General features: G+C 41.4%; 1 protein-coding gene across 3 annotated transcripts; it reads left to right on the top strand.

Annotated features, from left to right (window-relative positions):
- LOC132398741 (pyruvate dehydrogenase [acetyl-transferring]-phosphatase 1, mitochondrial-like) lies at nucleotides 1-17,435 on the top strand. Of its 3 annotated transcripts, none has more exons than XM_059978619.1 (2): nucleotides 1-210; nucleotides 17,028-17,435. In XM_059978619.1, the coding sequence occupies exons 1-2, from the start codon at nucleotides 71-73 to the stop codon at nucleotides 17,146-17,148; spliced, it is 261 nt and encodes an 86-aa protein (XP_059834602.1). In that variant the 5' UTR covers nucleotides 1-70; the 3' UTR covers nucleotides 17,149-17,435. The 3 variants fall into 3 exon arrangements, with proteins under 3 accessions (XP_059834602.1, XP_059834590.1, XP_059834600.1); XM_059978607.1 differs by lacking the exon at nucleotides 17,028-17,435 and adding an exon at nucleotides 14,184-16,820 and having other exon boundaries at nucleotides 65-210; XM_059978617.1 differs by lacking the exons at nucleotides 1-210; nucleotides 17,028-17,435 and adding exons at nucleotides 221-441; nucleotides 14,184-16,820.
- The last annotated feature ends 1,258 nt before the right edge of the window (nucleotides 17,436-18,693 follow it).

Here is an 18,693-nt window from a genome sequence, read left to right as displayed (position 1 = left end):
GTTCCGGTCAGAGGCGCGGTCGGTTATTAGCCAATAGGAACTTCCGCGGCGCCGATGCCATCGGCGCGTCATGTCGTTCCAGCCCGGCCCCCGTAGCAACCAATCAGAGCGCGACAGAGGGGCTGGTGTCAATGTCAAACGGTCGCGAGGTGCTGTGCGTGTGTGGAAGTCATTCCGCGGGAACGAAGGACGGGGGTCAGCGACGCCCAGGTTGGTGCCGGTTGTCCGTGACGTCCAGTAGGCTGGGTTTGGTTGCAGTACACTGCGAGGCGAGGGCTGGTCAGGCGGGCGCCCGTGAGCCCGCGGACTGCGCGGTGCCGGTGTGCGGAAAGAACTTGCTTCCAGCCGGAAGCGTTTGAAACAAGTTGAGCGGAAGCGGCGCTGTAGGCGCACTGAAGGTTCGGTGTCACACTGCTGTGTGAGATGCAGACTAGTAATGAGGTAACCTTCACCCAAGAGCGAAACAGTTAATGTCTCGGGTTAAACAAAGAAATGACCCAACCAATTCCCCTCCTCTGGCAGAACTCGTCCTCGCCCTCAACAATTTTTCCTTCGGATCCTCCCGCTTTGTATAGACATGAGGGGTAACAATGGGCACCTGCATGGCCCCCAACTATGCCTACCTTTTCTTTGGCTACGTAGATCAGTCCATGTGTCAAGCCTTCCCTGGCGATGCTCTCCAACTCTTCCTTCGCTACATTGACGATTGTATTGGTGCTGCTTCATGCATCCATGCTAAGATGGTCAATTTGTCTCCAACTTCCACCTGCCCTTATATTCACTTGGTCCATTCTGACACCTCCCTCGCCTTTCTCTCTGGAGACCAAACTGTCAACCAACATCGTTTATAAACCTACTAATTTCCGTGGCTATCTTAACTGTACCTCTTCCCACCCTGTCACCTGTAATAATGCTATTTCTATTTCTCAGTTCCTATTTCCTTTATTTCTCAGCTGCATCTTCTCAGGATGAGGTTTTCCCTTCCTCCACATTTGATGCCCTCACCTGCATCTCATCCATTTTCTGGATATCTACACTCACCCATCTTCCAGTTGCCTTAAGGGATAGTGTTCCTCGTGTCCTCATCCACCCCACCATGAGCCTGTACATCCACGCATCATTCTCCACAACTTCTGCCACTCGTCAATGCGATCTTATCTCCAAACGCATTTTTGCTTCCCTCCCACTCTGCTTTCCACTGGTTTCATTCCCTCAGTGATTTCCTTGACCAGTCATCCCTTACCACTAACCTCTCTCCTGGCATTGGCCCATTTATCTCTTCTCTTGCCTCTACTCAGGGCGCCAAGCTATCCTTCCAGATGAGGCCACACTTCCCTGCAAATCTGTTGGTGCCATCAGTTGTTTCTGGTGTTCCCGATGTGGCCTCCTCTAGATTGATGAGACCCGACATAAACTGGGACCCTGCTTTGTTGAGCACTTCTTCCAAAACCAGAATTTCTATTCTTATCCTCATTCACTTTCTGCCATGTCACATGGCCTCCTCTTCTGCCAGCTATCAACTTCTAGCTGGTTCTCCTTCCCCACCCCACCTTTTTGTTTTGGTGTCTTCCCCTTCCTTTCCAGTACTGAAGAGTCTCAGCCTGAAGTATTATTTCCACAGAGGCTGCCTGCCCTGACATTCAATATGATCATAATTGATTGGCCCCAGGTCCTCTCATCTGTACCTGTGCGTCAGTTCTCCATAGCTCTTAATAACCCGGTCTTTCAAAAATGTATTTTCCTCTTTGAATACCCCGAGTGATTTTGTCTCCACAACCTATCCATGACAGAGAATTCCAGTAATCTATAATTTCAGTTTTAAATGCCATTCCTCTCACCTGATAACTTTGCCCCCTCATTTGAGATTGTTCCACCAGTCTCAACAGTTTACCGAGTTATACAGTTGATGTTCTTGTATGTTTTAGTAAGATCATTCTTATTCTAATAAACTCCAAAGAATATAGGTCAGATTTCTTTTGTCATTGATGAAAGGACAACCCACTGTCCTAGGAATTAGTCTGGTCATTCTTTCTTTGGAATATGACCAACACTCATATCTTTTTCTAAATGGGTATACTGGAACCGTGCACAACACTCCACTGAAAATCGCTGGAGATATGATTAGATATGCTGATTTTAATATCTACTAAACATAATATTCATAGTAGGAGAATGTTCAAAGTTCAAAATAAATGTTTTATCAAAAGATGTACAATTCCTCCCTTGGAAGTTCTCATGTTTTATTGCTTTACAACATTGAATCACAGAAGATTTAATTTGTTTATTTTTGACACTGATCAACAGAAAAACTCTTTCATCTCAAAGTGAAAACAGATCTCTACAAAGTGATCTAAATTAGTTACAGATATAAAATACAAAATAATTGATGCATCAGTATTCGCCCCTTTAGTATGACACACCAATCATCTCTGGTGCAGCTAATTGGTTTCAGAAGTCACATAATTAGTTAAATGGAGATCACCTGTGTGCAGTCAGTATGTTTCAATTGATTGTTGTAAATTACACCTATATCTAGAAGGTCCATCTGCTGGTGAGTCAGTATCCTGCCAAAAACTACACTATAAAGATAAAAGAACACTCCAAGCAACTTAATAAAAAACACAAGTCAGAAGGTGGCTACAAGCAAATTTCCTAGTCACTGAATATCCCTTGGAGTACAGTCAATCATCAAGAATATGGCACAACTAAATCTGCCTCGAGCAGGCTGTCCTGAAAAACTGAGTGATCATGCAAGAAGGATGCAAGACTCGTGAGGGAGGTCACCAGTAGACTTATAGACAATAGGTGCAGAAGTAGACCATTCGGCCCCTCGAGTCTGCACCGCCATTCTGAGATCATGGCTGATCATTCACTATCAATACCCAGTCCCTGCCTTGTCCCCATATCCCTTGATTCCCCTATCCATCAGATATCTATCTAGCTCCTTCTTGAAAGCATCCAGAGAATTGGCCTCCACCGTCTTCCGAGGTAGTGCATTCCACACCTGCACAACTCTCTGGGAGAAGAAGCTCTTCCTCAACTCTGTTTTAAATAACTGACCTCTTATTCTCAATCCATGCCCTCTGGTACTGGACTCTCCCAACATCTGGAACATATTTCCTGCCTCAATCCTATCAAATCCTTTAATTATCTTAAACATTTCAATCAGATCCCCTCTCAATCTCCTCAATTCCAGCGTGTACAAGCCCAATCTCTCCAATCTCTCTGCGTAAGACAGCCCTGCCATCCCAGGAATCAAACTAGTGAATCTACGCTGCACTTCCTCAATTGCCAGAATGTCCTTCCTTAAACCTGGAGACCAAAACTGTACACAATATTCCAGGTGTGGTCTCACCGGGGCCCTGTACAAATGCAAAAGGACATCCTTGCTCTTGTATTCAATTCCCCTTGTAACAAAGGCCAACATTCCATTTGCCCTCTTCACTGCCTGTTGCACTTGCTCATTCACCTTCATTGACTGGTGAACTAGGACTCCTAGGTCTCTTTGCATTTCTCCCTTACCTAACTCTACTCCGTTCAGATAATACTCTGCCCTCTTGTTCCTGCTTCCAAAGTGGATAACTTCACATTTATTCACATTGAATGACATCTGCCAAGTATCTGCCCACTCACCCAGCCTATCCAAGTCTCCCTGTATTCTCCTAACGTCCTCTTCGCATGTCACACTGCCACCCAGTTTAGTATCGTCAGCAAACTTGCTGATATAGTTTTCAATGCCCTCATCTAAATCATTGACATAAATCGTAAAGAGCTGTGGTCCCAATACAGAGCCCTGTGGTACCCCACTAGTCACCTCCAGCCAGTCTGAGAAACACCCATTCACTGCTACCCTTTGCTTTCTATCTGCCAACCAGTTTTCTATCCATGTTGAAACCCTTCCCCCAATGCCATGAGCTCTGATTTTACTCACCAATCTCCTATGTGGCACCTTATCGAATGCCTTCTGAAAATATAGGTACACAACATCCACTGGCTTACCCTCGTCTAACATCCTTGTTACACCCTCAAAAAACTCCAACAGACTTATGACAACTCTGGAGGAGTTACAAGCTTCTGTGGTTGAGATGGGAGAGACTGTGCATACAATTGTTGTCCAGATGCTTCACCAGTCACTGCTTTATGAAAGGGCGGCAAAGAGAAAGTCACTGTTGGGGAAAAAAAATCTCACATGAAATCTTGGCTAGAGTTTGCAAGAAAGTATGTGGGAGACACTGAAGTCAGTTGGAAGAACTCTATGAGCTTTTTGGCTATCAAACTGAATGCTATGTTTTGCATAAGCCAAACACTGTGTATCATCAAGAACACACAAACCCTACTGTGAAGCATGGTGGTAGTGGGGATGCTTCACCGTAGCAGGCCGCGGAAGGCTTGTGAAGGTAGAGGGTAAAATGAATGCAGCAAAATCTTGGAAGAAATCCTGATACAGTCTGTAAGACAACTGTGTCTTGGGAGAAGATTTGTTTTCCAGCAAGACAATGACACCAAGCATAAAGCCAAAGCCACACAGGAATGGCTTAAAAACAACAAAGTTAATGTCCTGGAGTAGCCAGGTTGTAGTCCAGACTTCAATCCAACTGAGAATTTGTGACCGTACTTGAAAGGGGCTGTTCATTCATGATCCGCATACAATATGACTGAGCTTGAGCAGTTTTGTAAAGAATGGGGAAAAATTGCAGTGTCCAGACATGCAAAGCTGATATAGAGACCTATCCACATGGACTCAAGGCTGTAATTTCTGCCAAAGGTGCATCTATTAAATACTGATTTGAAGAGTTGAATACCTGTGCAATCAATTATTCTGTGATTTATATTTGAAATTAATTTAGATCACTTAGTGGAGATCTGTCAGTGGAGAGCCTCTTTCTGTTGATCAGTGTCAAAAAAAAAAGCCAAATTTGATCCACACTAATTCAATGTTGTCAAACAATAAAAAATGAAAACTTCCGGGGGGGCAGGGGGGGAATACTTTTTATAGGCACTGTATCTGTCACCATAAACTGCCCTGAGACTTATTTTCTTGCGGGCATTCACAGGAAATACCAAAAAAACAGTAGAATCAATGAAGTTTAAACCTCAAAAGTGGAATAGTGCTGTGCTCTTTTTTTACTGAGCAATAAAATCAATTTGTTTTCATTGAATATGAATTTCTTTTTGAGAATAATCTTTTAAAACCAAATTGTTTTTAAGTAGTAAAGCAGTAAAAAAGTAAGGCTGTAGGGCAGTTACAAGTGGCACACCATGTCTCTGCTGCCTGGTAGGATCGCTATGTGACTGCAGAGGAGACAGATTGTTCCATGTAAAACATACAGCTGTTCTATTTTCTGAAACCAATGGTCATGTACAAATAATTGATGAGGAACGATAAATTTATAGTCTATAAATCTATTGGGGACGGGAGAGATTCCGGAGGATTGGAGGGTTGCAGATGTTGTTCCTTTATTCAAGAAAGGGAGTAGAGATAGCCCAGGAAATTATAGACCAGTGAGTCTTACTTCAGAGGTTGATAAGTTGATGGAGAAGATCCTGAGAGGCAGGATTTATGAACATTTGGAGAGGCATAATATGATTAGGAATAGTCAGCATAGCTTTCTCAAAGGCAGGTCATGCCTTACGAGCCTGATTGAATTTTTTGAGGATGTGACTAAACACATCGATGAAGGAAGAGATGTATATGGATTTCAGCAAGGCATTAGATAAGGTACCCCTAGCAAGGCTTATTCAGAAAGTAAGGAGGCATGGGATCCAAGGGGACATTGTTTTGTGGATCCAGAACTGGCTTGCCCACAGAAGGCAAAGAGTGGTTGTAGACAGGTCATATTCTGCATGGAGGTTAGTCACCAGTGAGGTGCTTCAGGGATCTGTTCTGGGACCCTTACTCCTCGTGATTTTTATAAATGGCCGGGATGAGGAAGTGGAGGGATGGGTTAGTAAGTTTGCTGATGATACAAAGGTTGGAGGTGTTGTGGATAGTGTGGAGGGCTGTCAGAGGTTACAGCGGGACATTGATAGGATGCAAAACTGGGCTGAGAAGTGGCAGATGGAATTCAACCCAGTGTAAAGTGGTTCATTTTGCTAGGTCAAATATGATGGCAGAATATAGTATTAATGGTAAGACTCTTGGCAGTGTGGAGGATCATAGGGATCTTGGGGCAGAGTCCATTGGACGCTCAAAGCAGCTGCACAGGTTGACTCTTTGGTTAAGAAGGCATATGGTGTATTGGCCTTCATTAATCGTGGAATTGAGTTTAAGAGCCAAGAGGTAATGTTGCAGCTACATAGGACCCTGGTCAGACCCCACTTGGAGTACTGTGCTCAGTTCTGGTCGCCTCACTACAGGAAGGATGTGGAAACCATTGAAAGGGTGTAGAAGAGATTTACAAGGATGTTGCCTGGATTGGGGAGCATGCCTTATGAGAATAGGTTGAGTGAACTCGGCCTTTTCTCCTTGGAGCAACAGAGGATGAGAGGTGACCTGATAGAGGTGTATAAGATGATGAGAGGCATTGATCATGTGGATAGTCAGAGGCTTTTTCCCAGGGCTGAAATGTTTGCCACAAGAGGACGCAGGTTTAAGGTGCTGGGGAGTAGGTACAGAGCAGATGTCGGGTAGGTTTTTTACTCAGAGACTGGTGAGTGTGTGGAATGGGCTGCTGGCAATGGTGGTGGAGGCGGATACAATAGGGCCTTTTAAGAGGCTTTTGGATGGGTACATGGAGCTCAGAAAAATAGAGGGCTATGGGGAAGTCTAGTAATTTCTGAGTAGGGACATGTTCAGCACAAGTTTGTGGGCCGAAGGGCCTGTATTGTGCTGTAGGTTTTCTATGTTTCTATGTCATCTTTCAGATCTTCACAATCTCCCTGCAGGTTTTAGTGAGGAGCGACTTCTGAACTGTTTGTGCTGGATTCTGATCCAAACAGGACTCCATTTCTTTGTTAGACTTAATTGAATGTGGTACTTCACTTGCTGAAGTCTGCGCTAGATCCATCAGATTTGGCATCATATTGTGAGGAGAGGGAGGAATGGTTAATGTTGGGAATTGTGACTGGATTGACCACTTCTGGCCAGTTAAGCTTAAATAAGTTCCAGATTTCCACACATACACTCATCTGAGACTTACTTTGCAACAAATTTCCCTCACCTGTCACCATGCTGCCTTGCTGCTTTCCACATCTGAGACCAGTCTTTCTACAATTTCCCGGCAAGACCTAGCATAGAATCTGAGACTTTGAAGATTTCAGTGTATGTGTGGACCTTTGAATTAGGATGTAAAGCAGAAGAAGTTTTAATCATTTTACTTAATATTTATATCTGGATGTACAATGGATTCTGGTTAATTGATCCATTGGTTAACTGGGATAGCCGCTTATTTGGGACAACTCTAAAAGAACAAAAACTAATCAAGAAAATAGCCAGGTTTCCCTTTGTTTATTTGAAATATTAGACCATAATACAAAAGAGCGGAAGTCAGCCATTCGGCCCATCGAGTCTGCTCCACCATTTCATCATGAGCTGATCCAGTCTCCCCTTTAGTCCCATTCCCCCACCTTCTCTCCATAACCTTTGATGCCCTGACAACTCAGATACCTATCAATCTCTGCCTTAAATACACCCAATGACTTAGCCTCCATTGCAGCCTGTGGCAACAAATTCCATAGATTCACCACCCTCTGGCTGGAAAAATTTTCTTGCATCTCTGTTCTGAATGGGCGCCCTGCAATCCTCAAGTCATGTCCTGTCATACTAGACTCCCCCACCATGGGAAACAACTTTGCCACATCCACTCTGTCCATGCCTTTCAACAACTCCAAGGAGTACAGTCCAAGAGCAGTCAAACATTCCTCATATGTTAACCCTCTCATTCCTGGAATCATTCTAGTGAATCTTCTCTGAACCCTCCCCAATGTCAGCACATCCTTTATTGTACCACTTAATCTGGTCTTGCAACTATTGTTAAGCAGTTTCTAACTGGCATTGGTTGTGTAAACTTGTACACACATTAAGTACTACACTGTGCATAGAGTGAACAGTTTTTAAGTAGTGTCGATTGTGTTCAAACAACAGTGAAATTTGTCACTGATGGTTGGTGAGAAATAAGCAATAAGACAATTTAGAATTGTTTTGCTTACTACAGTTTCAAGCATTCAGGCTTGACGATGTCAGAAATAGCTGGGAGTGAAAATGAAACAATTTCACTACTTCAAAAATTTGAAGGTATCGACAATCATTTTGAATGTTACACTGAAAATGAAGATTTGAAGGATGCAATTGTTGAAAGCATTGTGTGAAGGCAGACCATTATCTGCACTAGGTGTCTGCGCTAATTTTGTTCACTTACAATCAATCAAAACAACATGGCGGTGTGTTGGCTGTCCATTGTATCCACAATGACAGTTAAAGTTAAATGACAGACACTCTCTTGACCTCACTTCTGAGTCCGATGATATGAATCGTCATCACAAACTGGGTCTTCCGTGCCTTCTTCTGTACCTTATCATGTCCTTTGCTCTCCATGAAGCGCTACAAAACCACCTTCTTGGCCATGGATCTCACTGTTGATCTCATCTGCCCAGTCAGCCAGAACTAACTTCACATGCTGGGACAGGCATGCCCCTACTTCACTAGGATGTGAGGCCCACCGACTATCATCACCTGGTTTAGCCCGCTTGTGAAGGCGGTTTACTGGGGTGTGGCCACTGTTGCATGCAAACAAATATTTGGAGCTACAGTGAGAGCTGAGTGTCCAGTAGGAGCCAAAGATGAATGAGTTACCCCAGAATGGACGTGACTAGCCCCTTTACCAGAAGTACTACACCTCCTTGGACACCCCATACATGTCAGTGTACACCTGAATTCCTCTGTCAATAACTATTTGGAACTAATACACAGTTTTATAGTACTGTAATAGAATTGGTAATATTCTAATTTCTTCTGTACTTCATTTAAATACATAATTTGCTACTGAGTTAAATGGTAGTTTGTCTTTGTAATTCCTTATTTACCATTTCTGTGAAACTTGGGCTAATTGGGGCAGCTACTTAATTAGTCCAGATTGTACTGGACCCTATCTGACCCAATTAACCAAAATCCAATTTATTTATTTATTTTGGTTAACATTTTAGCTTTAAAAGGTTTTTTTTAATTTACCTCAAATTTAACTGTTGGATTGTTTGCTCACTACCTCAGTAAAGCAGCCAGTATAATCAAAGACCCCGCTCACCCTGGAGATTCTCTCAGGACCTGGTGAAGGGTGTCAGCCTGAAACATTGACTGTTTACTCTTTTCCATAGAAGCTGCCTGGCCTGCTGAGTTCCTCCAACATTTTGTGTGTATTAGTTTGATTTACAGCATCCGCCGGTTTTCATGTGTGTAATTAGTGAAAACTGTATTAGTGAATAATTACATATCATACATTAGTGAATACTGTATGAACAGTATGTAAGACAAGCTTTTTCCTTGTAGCTCAGTACATATAAGCCAGTGACAACACCAGTAATGTCTCTGGAAGTCAGAGATAGTGAAATTGTTGCAGTTATAACGAGGCACATTGCAACCCTGCCTTTGTTTTATGACAACACCTATTAGCAATAGTGTAACACTCGCTTCGCCTAGCAGCTTAATGTAAGGCTGATCACCCTCTACCCAGCCAAACTTAAGAAGTCTCGTTTGGGTGGATGCTGCGCAGAGTGTCCCCTGTTACAAATCAGTACCCTGAAATAACAAACAGTAAATGGGCTTTATAACTCTTACTTTGACTACATGCTTAGTAGAGAAACAAAATATAAAAGATCAAGGCCCCAAATCTTATTAAACAGTCTGTGCAAAGTTGGAGCTCATGGTTTCCCCTTCCCTGATCCTCCTTCGATTGTTGCTGCCCTTCGGACCCTTGCTCCGAATCCACCCCGTCCGGCAGACTATCAAATCTCTCCATTCACTTCTTCTTTCATCTCTCTCCCTCTCCAAAAGCCCACGAAATCAACTGCTTCCAGAATCACAGGACAGGGCAACAAAATCCCGATTGGTTAACGTGCCCACAATCCTGTTATCTCCAGCCATAACCCAAACATTGCTGCTACAAAAAGCCATTATGTTAGCAGTGAAACTTTACAGCACGTTACAATAGTATTGTATAAGATTGCCTCCCATACATCTAAACTGCAATGGCTATAGACACAGCTTCCTCAATTGCACTTCATAGGACATTGATTCCTAGAAAGAGATGAATCTTATAAATATGAATTGCATTATCTCCAAGGCTTAGTGTATCCTTAAAGTATAGGGACCAAAATTGCACATATACTCCATCTTTCATTAGAACTATTCCCCTGGAATTATTCTGGTAAACTTTTGTTGTAATTGTCAAAGACAAGTTTTTATTTCCTTGAGTAAGGAAAACCAGGCTTGATGATATTTCAAGAAATAAGTTTAAAGAATGTACCAAGGTACAATGGAAAAACTGTTTTATATATAATCCAAATAGATAATTTCATAGCCATAAGACATTGGAGCTGAATTAGGCTATTTGGCCTATTGAGTCTATCCATCAGCCTGATTTATTATCCCTCTCGGCCCCATTATCCTGCCTGCTTCCCGTACCCTTTGATGTTCTGACTAATCAAGAACATATCATCCTCTGCTTTAAATATGCCTCATGATTTGGCCTTCACAGCTGCCTGTGGCAGTGAGTTCCACACATTTCCCACCATCTGGCTAAAGAAATCCTTCCTCATCTCTGTTCTAAATGGCCATAGATACACCCACTATAGGAGGCATCCTCTCCACATCCACTCCGTCCAGGCCTTTCAATACTTAATAGGTTTAAGTGAGATTTCCCCCTGCCCCCATTCTTCTAAACTCCAGTGAGAACAGGCCCAGAGCCATCAAACACTCATCATACGTTAATCCTTTCATCCCCAAAACCTCGTCTGGATCTATTCCAATGCCAGCACAACTTTTTTCAGGTAAGGGGGTCAAAGTTGCTCACAATATTCCAAGTGCAGACTGACCAACACTGTATAAAGCTTTAGCATCACATCCTTACTCTTAGATTCTAGTCAACTCGAACTGAATGCTCATATTGCATTTGCCTTCCTTACCACCTACTCAACCTGCAAGTTAACCTTTAGGGAATTATGCACAAAAATTCCTATGTCCCTTTGCGCCTCTGATTTTGAATTTTCTCAACATTTACAAAATAGTCTATGACTTTATTCCTTCTACAAAAGTGCATGACCATATACAGTCGGCCCTCCTTATCCACGCATTCCGCATGCACGGATTCAACCAACCGCAGATTGGGAAAACACGGAAGTTCTCTCTCCAGCATTCGTTGTTTGAGCATGTACAGACCTTTTTTTCTTGTAATTATTCCCTAAACAATACAGTATAACAACTATTTACATAGCATTTACATTGTATTAGGTATTATAAGTAATCTAGAAATGACTTAAAAGTACAGGCGGTCCCCAGGTTATGAATGAGTTCCATTTGAAGTTGGAACAGGTACATCCGGTTTTATTTAGCATCAGTGAAATGTTTTTCTTAGTATATAGTCATATTTTACCTTTATGCATATAAAACGCTTAAGAAACATAGTTATTTCAATAATTAAACCACTGCGTTGCTTAGTAATAATTGTAGCTTTCCTCCGGGCAAGGTTTTTCACATGCTCCATTAAAATTGTTCTGATCGTTGACCGACTGTAGCCTAACACTTTTCTAATGGCCGATGGTGTTTCACCTCTTTCCGATCGCTTTATTACTTCCACCTTATTTTCTATCATGATCGTGATTATTTTTGTGAACAGAAACACCGTGGATTCAGAGCTGCACCGCAGGGTCATAATGTCCACCACACTGAACATGTTAAATAAAGTCCGGGGTTCTGCTGGGTCCTAAAGACCACCACACTGAGACAGGTTAAATAAGGGACTTGAGCATCTGCGTTTTTTGGTATCCGCAGGGGGTCTCAGAACCAATTGCCCGCGGATAAGGAGGGCCGACTGTACTTCCCTACACTGTATTCCATCTGTAAATTCTTTGCCCAGTCACTCAATCTTTCTGCAGACTCCCTGCTTCTTCAACTCTACCTGCTCCTCCATCTACCTTTGTATCATCTGCAAACCTGGCCACAAAGCATTAATTCTGTCATCCACATTGTTGACATACAGCATAAAAAGAAGCAGTCCCAAAACCAACCCCTGAGGAACACCACTAGTTACCAGCAGACAACCAGAAAAGGCTCCCTTTACTCCCACTCTGTCTCTTGACAGTCAGCTAACCTTCTATCCATGCTAGTATCTTTCCTGTAGTACCATGAGCTCTTGTTAAGCAGCTTCATGTATGTGGCAGTTTGTCAATGGCCTTCTGAACATCCAAGTAAACAACATCCACTGACTCTCCTTTGTCTATCATGCCTGTTATTTTCTCAAAGATTTCCAAATGATTTGTCAGGTAAGATTTCCCCTTAAGAAAATCATGCCCTCTTTGACCTATCTTATCATGAGCCGCCAAGTACCCTAAAACCTCATCGTTAATAATGGATTACAACATCTTCCCAAACACTGAAATCAGGCTAACTGGACTATGTTTTCCTTTCTTCTGCCTCATACTGTTCTTAAAAAGTGGAGTGACATTTGCAATTTTCCAGTCCTCCAGAACCATTCCAGGAACTAGTGGTTCTTAATAGATCATTACCAATGCCTCCACTATCTCTTCAGCTACCTCTTTCAGAACCCTGGGGTGTTGACCATCTGGTCCACGTGTTTGGATCTTTCAGCTTCCCAAGAACCTTTTTTTGTAGTTATAATAGCCAAACTCACTTCTGCCCCCAACACTCTCGAATTGCTGGCATACTGCTAGGATCTTCCACAGTGAAAATACTTACTAAGGTTGTCCACTATTTCTTTGCCCCTATTACCATCTCTCCATTGTAATATTTTAGCAGTCCCAATATCCACTCTCGTCTCTCTTTTACTGCTCCTATAGATCGGAAAATACTTTTGGTATCCCCTTTGATATCATTGTGTAGCTTACCTTCATATTTCATCTTTTCCTATGTTTTTTTTTCTAATTTCCTTCTGTTGGTTTATTACAAGTTACCTACTGAAACCAGTTGAGCCAAAGGCTGACAATTCTAACACAGGCTCACTCCCACAATAACCACTCCACTTATACCTCACTTCTTTTTATTGGGCCTTTCCAAGTCTCTAAAGGAATGCGATGATATCATCCTGCAGAAAAGTTCCAAGAGGCTTCGAGCTATTTTGAAACAACAAATGATGTGAACAGCTGGTTGAAAGGTTACCAATAAATCATCTTTAAATGCTTCCAGTGATTGATTCCAGGGAAGAGAACTCCAGAGATTCACCAATCTCTGCAAGAAATTCCTACACTCCTTACTTTTAGATGGAGACATAATGTAAAGGTTTTTACTCATGTATGTGAAGGATGTAAGAAATAAAGTCAATTCAATGCAAATCAAACGAATATTCCCTAATCATGAAACTGTGTACCCTCATTCGGATGCTTCTGTTAGTATAAACTTCTAAATTAACTTCTAACATTAACCCTAAACACAAAAGATTCTGCAGATGCTGGAAATCTTGAAGAACATACACAAAATATTGGAGGAACTTAGGAGGTCAGGCAGCATCTATGGAGAGGAATAAATAGTTGACATTTTGGGGCAAGACCCTTCAATAGGGCTGGAAATGAAGAGGGTGGAAGGTGGATAGAGGGGAAGAAGTACAAGCTGGAAGATAATGGCTGAGGTCAGGACAGGGGTAGGTGTGTGGGTGGACAAGGAGGAATGAGGGAAGATGACGGAAGGGCATGGGTAGAAGAAGTAAAGGGCCAAAGAAGAAATGTAATAGGAGAGGGCAGGGGGTGTGTTGAAATCAACTCTTTAATGCTTTCACAGGATCTTCTATATTTCAATGATAACACTCTTCACTTTTCTACACTTCAAAGAAAATGGAACTATCTTTTGTATTGATGGTATATATTGATTTCCAGTTGTTTTGCAACACTCGGGACTTTCCAACGAATGTAAAAATACTTTCTAGGGTAATGGTTTAAAAAAACTATATAATGAGTATTTTTACTCTTGCACAAAAGTCTGTGTGGGATACAATAAAGGAATAATTATTGTGTTTTTTAAATAGGAAATGCTGGAAGGTCCATCTTCTTGTGTTCCAACATAACCTGATGTAATGTTGGTGACAATGCAAGTAGTGTATTCAGCACTTCGAAATGAGGAGAGACGTATGGTCTGTGCCACAGTTCGCCACTGCTGTAGCTTCAAAAACTGCCTGTCTACTAAAGCTGATCGACAAACAACAAGCAGATACTACTTAAGGATTTTACCAACTCCCTTACTTGGATCACACAAGCCAGTAGTGTTATTTGGTCATCTTCATCTGAGGAACTACAGGACCACAGCTGTACAGCCGTACAGCCTTACCCCTCCTCAGGTTAACAGCATCTTGAAGGCAAATGAATTCAGTTTTAAAGTACCCGAATTTGATGGGAAGAATGTTAGTTCTGTTCTCGGGTTTGACACTAACCAGTTACCATCCAATTCTCCAGTTGAAGATCGAAGATGCGCTGCTACTTGTTTGCAGACTCGAGGAATGCTGTTGGGTGTTGTTGATGGGCATGCAGGCTGTGCTTGTGCACAGGGAGTCAGCGAGCGACTCTTTTACTATATTGCTGTTTCTTTGTTAAATCGTGAGACCTTGTTGGAAATAGAGAATGCAGTGGATAATGGCCGCGTTGTACTGCCACTTTTACAGTGGTACAAACATCCTAATGATTACTTCAGTAAAGAGGCTTCAAAAATGTACTTTGAAAGCTTAAGAACCTATTGGCAAGAGTTAATTGATCTCCACACAGAGGAGACACCTGATACCGTGGAAGCACTGATAAATTCATTCAAAAGGCTCGATAATGATATTTCATTAGAAGCTCAAGTGCGTAGTGATAACTCGCATGTCAATTATTGGCAGTTACAAGTGGCTTTTTCTGGTGCCACTGCTTGTGTTGCACATATAGATGGTGTAGATTTGCATATTGCTAATACTGGTGACAGCAGAGCAGTGCTTGGTGTTCAAGAAGAGGATGGAACCTGGTCTGCAGTCACACTGTCCAATGACCATAATGCACAGAATAAAAGTGAGGTTGAAAGAGTTAAATCTGAACACCCAAAATCTGAAGCAAAAACTGTTGTTAAACAGGACCGTTTACTTGGTTTGCTAATGCCGTTTAGAGCTTTTGGCGACGTTAAGTTCAAATGGAGCATTGAGCTGCAAAAGCGAGTACTTGAGTCTGGTCCAGAGCGATTACATGAAAATGAATGTACAAAATTTATTCCGCCCAATTACTACACTCCCCCATATCTAACAGCTCAGCCTGAAGTCACTTACCATAAGCTAAGGCCTCAGGATAAGTTCCTTGTGTTAGCCACAGATGGGCTGTGGGAAATATTACATAGACAGGAAGTTGTCAGAATAGTTGGGGAACATCTAACTGGTGTCCATCTTCAGCAGCCTATTACTGTTGGGGGTTACAAAGTAACAGTTGGTCAGATGCATGAATTGTTAATGGAGAGAAGAGCTCGTATTTCATCCACATTTGAGGATCAGAATTCTGCAACTCATCTTATACGGTATGCAGTTGGTCACAATGAGTTTGGGGCAATCGATCATGCACGATTATCAAAAATGCTTAGTCTTCCTGAAGATCTGGCACGCATGTACAGAGATGATATAACCGTTACAGTAGTGCAGTTTAATTCTCATGTTATAAATACACATTACAAGCATAATTCAGAAAACTAAAATTAATGTTAGGAAGTGTTCAAATGCGAAAGATGGTTGAAGAATTATAGAATGATTGTACTTTTAGTTTTAGGATTAGGTCATTATGACTACTTAGTCTCCAGAACCCAGATCTGAATATTGACAGCTCAAATTTAATAATTTAAAACAAAAGTAATGGAAGTAAAATCTAAGTAGGTATACACTGATTTGTAATTTATTAAACATTTAGCCGTGTATGAAGTGGAAATTCAATGCAATGCAATTCAAGTTAAAGTCATGTCAGTGGCAAAATTTCTGTAGAGTGACTGACTGTAAGTATATTGCTACCCGCATAGAAATTGGTATGGAGAGTAGAAATGGATGAGTTAAAGTTTGTACTTGTTTTATATTTCAGATGCTTTGCTTTGTTGATTTGAATTTAAATATAAATACAGGATGGCGCAAAACAGTCACTTTGAAGTTTTAAACTTTTAGAAATAATTGTTGACGCCATCTTAAGTTGTTTCTTTAAGAATTCAGTTCAACAGCTTTCAGTAGGTCTATCAAAGACAACCATTTTTCTTGCAAGAAAATATATCCACAGAAATGCTTGTTGGAAGATTTGTGTGATTTTAACTTTACAGATGTATATTAGAAAAAAAAAATTGCCCTTTCTTTTCAAACTCGTATCCAAAGGTTTATCCTGAGCTTACGGCTAAGAGAAAAGGGTTTCTGTACTGTATGTACCGCTTTATGTTGTGGGATTTTTGTTTCCTTGGCTTGCACAGGATATTTTAGTTATTAAATATTTAGCTGTTGGAATATTTATTTAAAGCTACTGAAATGTATTTTAAAAGTTTTTTTTTGTTTTGAGGAAATAATGAAGAAGACAAACTATGCAGCAAAGCTGCAACCCTGTTTGTTTTCAGTAGATGTATTCGGTACACATGTTTGCATCTTGTTGCATGAGTTGCTCTGGATTAAATCTAATTATCTAAAAGACCATAAGGTGTGCATGACTGGACTTTTCTTTGCCATAGCTATTGCATGCCTATTTCATGTCTTGGTTTTTCACACTTGGCCTGTGTCTGATTTCCCTTCAACAAACTCACTTTCATGGCAAAATAAATCATTAATTCCACTCCCTCCCTCATGTCGTCTTCTGTCCAATATAATATAGGTCAGTATTCTGATTGCTATTATGTTTAGCCTTTTGCTACAGAGAAACCTCAGTGCTGGGCAGAGCTGTGTAATCAAGAAAAGAGAAGACAGCAGCTTCCATCACTACCAGCGGAAGGTAATGAAAAAGACCATCGGATCTGAGCTGTAGCTGGCAGTGGCCTGTATTCACAATGCCAGATACATTCCTCATTGCTGGCCTCTGCTTCCCCAATGTCAGTCTTTACAGACTACTGTGCCTTTACACTTAGCATATTGTTGCCAACGGAGGGCAGGGATTCACGCCAGGTTCCCGGCACAGCAGCTATAATGATTCCTTTTAACATCTGTTCTGGTCGGTGTTCCACAAGTGTAGCCCCCTAAAGAATTAAAACGCAGATTTCTTTGTTTCTATATGTATTTGCCAACAGTTAATTTGAGAAAATAAGTGAACCATTCTCTTCTAACTATAATCATCATGAATTGCAGGTATTAGCGTATCTTAATAAACTAATTTCAAATTGAAGTGCAAACAAAATAATTCCTGTAAAAGCTCCAGTGATATTGATAGTGCAGTTATGTATCACTTGCAGAAGGCAATATTCATTGAGTGGCTCCTATGACTGAAGCCATGAGCTGCTTTAATACTGTGGAGATATGAGATTGCTGCTGCTGGAATCTGGAGCGACACACGAAGCATTGGAGGAACTCAACAAGTTATACAGCATCTACAGTGCGAAATGGACAGTTGATATTTTGGGTTGAGACCCTTCATCAGGACTGCAAATGTGACTTGTTTTTATCCAGATTCCATTCCATCATTTTAGTCTGCCATCAATAATGATTTATCTTGTAAGAATATTGAATGAATCAAAACATGCAATTAAGACCAAGCAATTGATTTATTATCCCTCTCGATTCCATTCTCCTGCCTTCTCCCTTTAACCTTTGAAGCCGTGATTAATCAAAAAGTTATCAACTTCCACCTTAAGTATACCTAATAAGCTGGCCTGCACAGCTGTCTGTGGCACTGTAGTCCACAGATTCACCACCCTCTGGCTAAATAAAACTTTCATCATTTCTGTTCTAAATGGATGTCCTTCAGTTCTGAGCTCATGCTGTCTAATCCTTGACTCTCACTATAGGAAACATCCTCTCCACATCCACTCTATCTCTGCCCTTCAACGTTCAATAGATTTCCATGATATCCCCATTCATTCTTCTAAACTCCAGTGAGTGCAGGCCGAGAACTATCAATTGCTCTTCATGTGTTAACCCTTTCATTCCTGGAATAATTGTGACACTCCTCTGGACCCTCTCCAGTGCCTGTGATCTTTTTTTGATAAGGGGCCTGAAACTGCTCAGTAAGAGCAGTCTGACCAATACCTTATAAAGCTTCAGCATTTCATTATTGCTCTTGTATTCTAGTCCTGTTGAAAAGAATGCTAATATTGCATTTGCCTTCCTTACCACTAGCTCAACCTGCAAGATAATCTTTAGGGAATCCCGCACGAGGACAACCAAGGCCCTTCGCACCTCTGATTTGGATTTTTTCCCCCATTTAGAAAGTAAATTAAAATAATTGGCTCCTACATGGCAGCAGTCATCTAATGTGAAGTCTCAGTATTAACCGGTTAAGGAGGGAAAAATGTAAAATTTACAGCTTTCTGAAACAAAGTACTTCCTAATATTTAAACTAATCCTATTTCAGAACAAC

Source organism: Hypanus sabinus, chromosome 1, assembly GCF_030144855.1.
Source record: "Hypanus sabinus isolate sHypSab1 chromosome 1, sHypSab1.hap1, whole genome shotgun sequence".
Classification (NCBI taxonomy): domain Eukaryota; kingdom Metazoa; phylum Chordata; class Chondrichthyes; order Myliobatiformes; family Dasyatidae; genus Hypanus; species Hypanus sabinus.
The sequence above is the reverse complement of the archived record's forward strand: the minus strand, read 5'-3'. Positions and strand labels throughout refer to the sequence as shown.

Excerpts from the sequence above, each read along its gene's own strand:
- LOC132398741 (XM_059978607.1), top strand. The coding sequence starts at position 14,232 with ATGTTGGTGACAATGCAAGTAGTGTATTCAGCACTTCGAAATGAGGAG.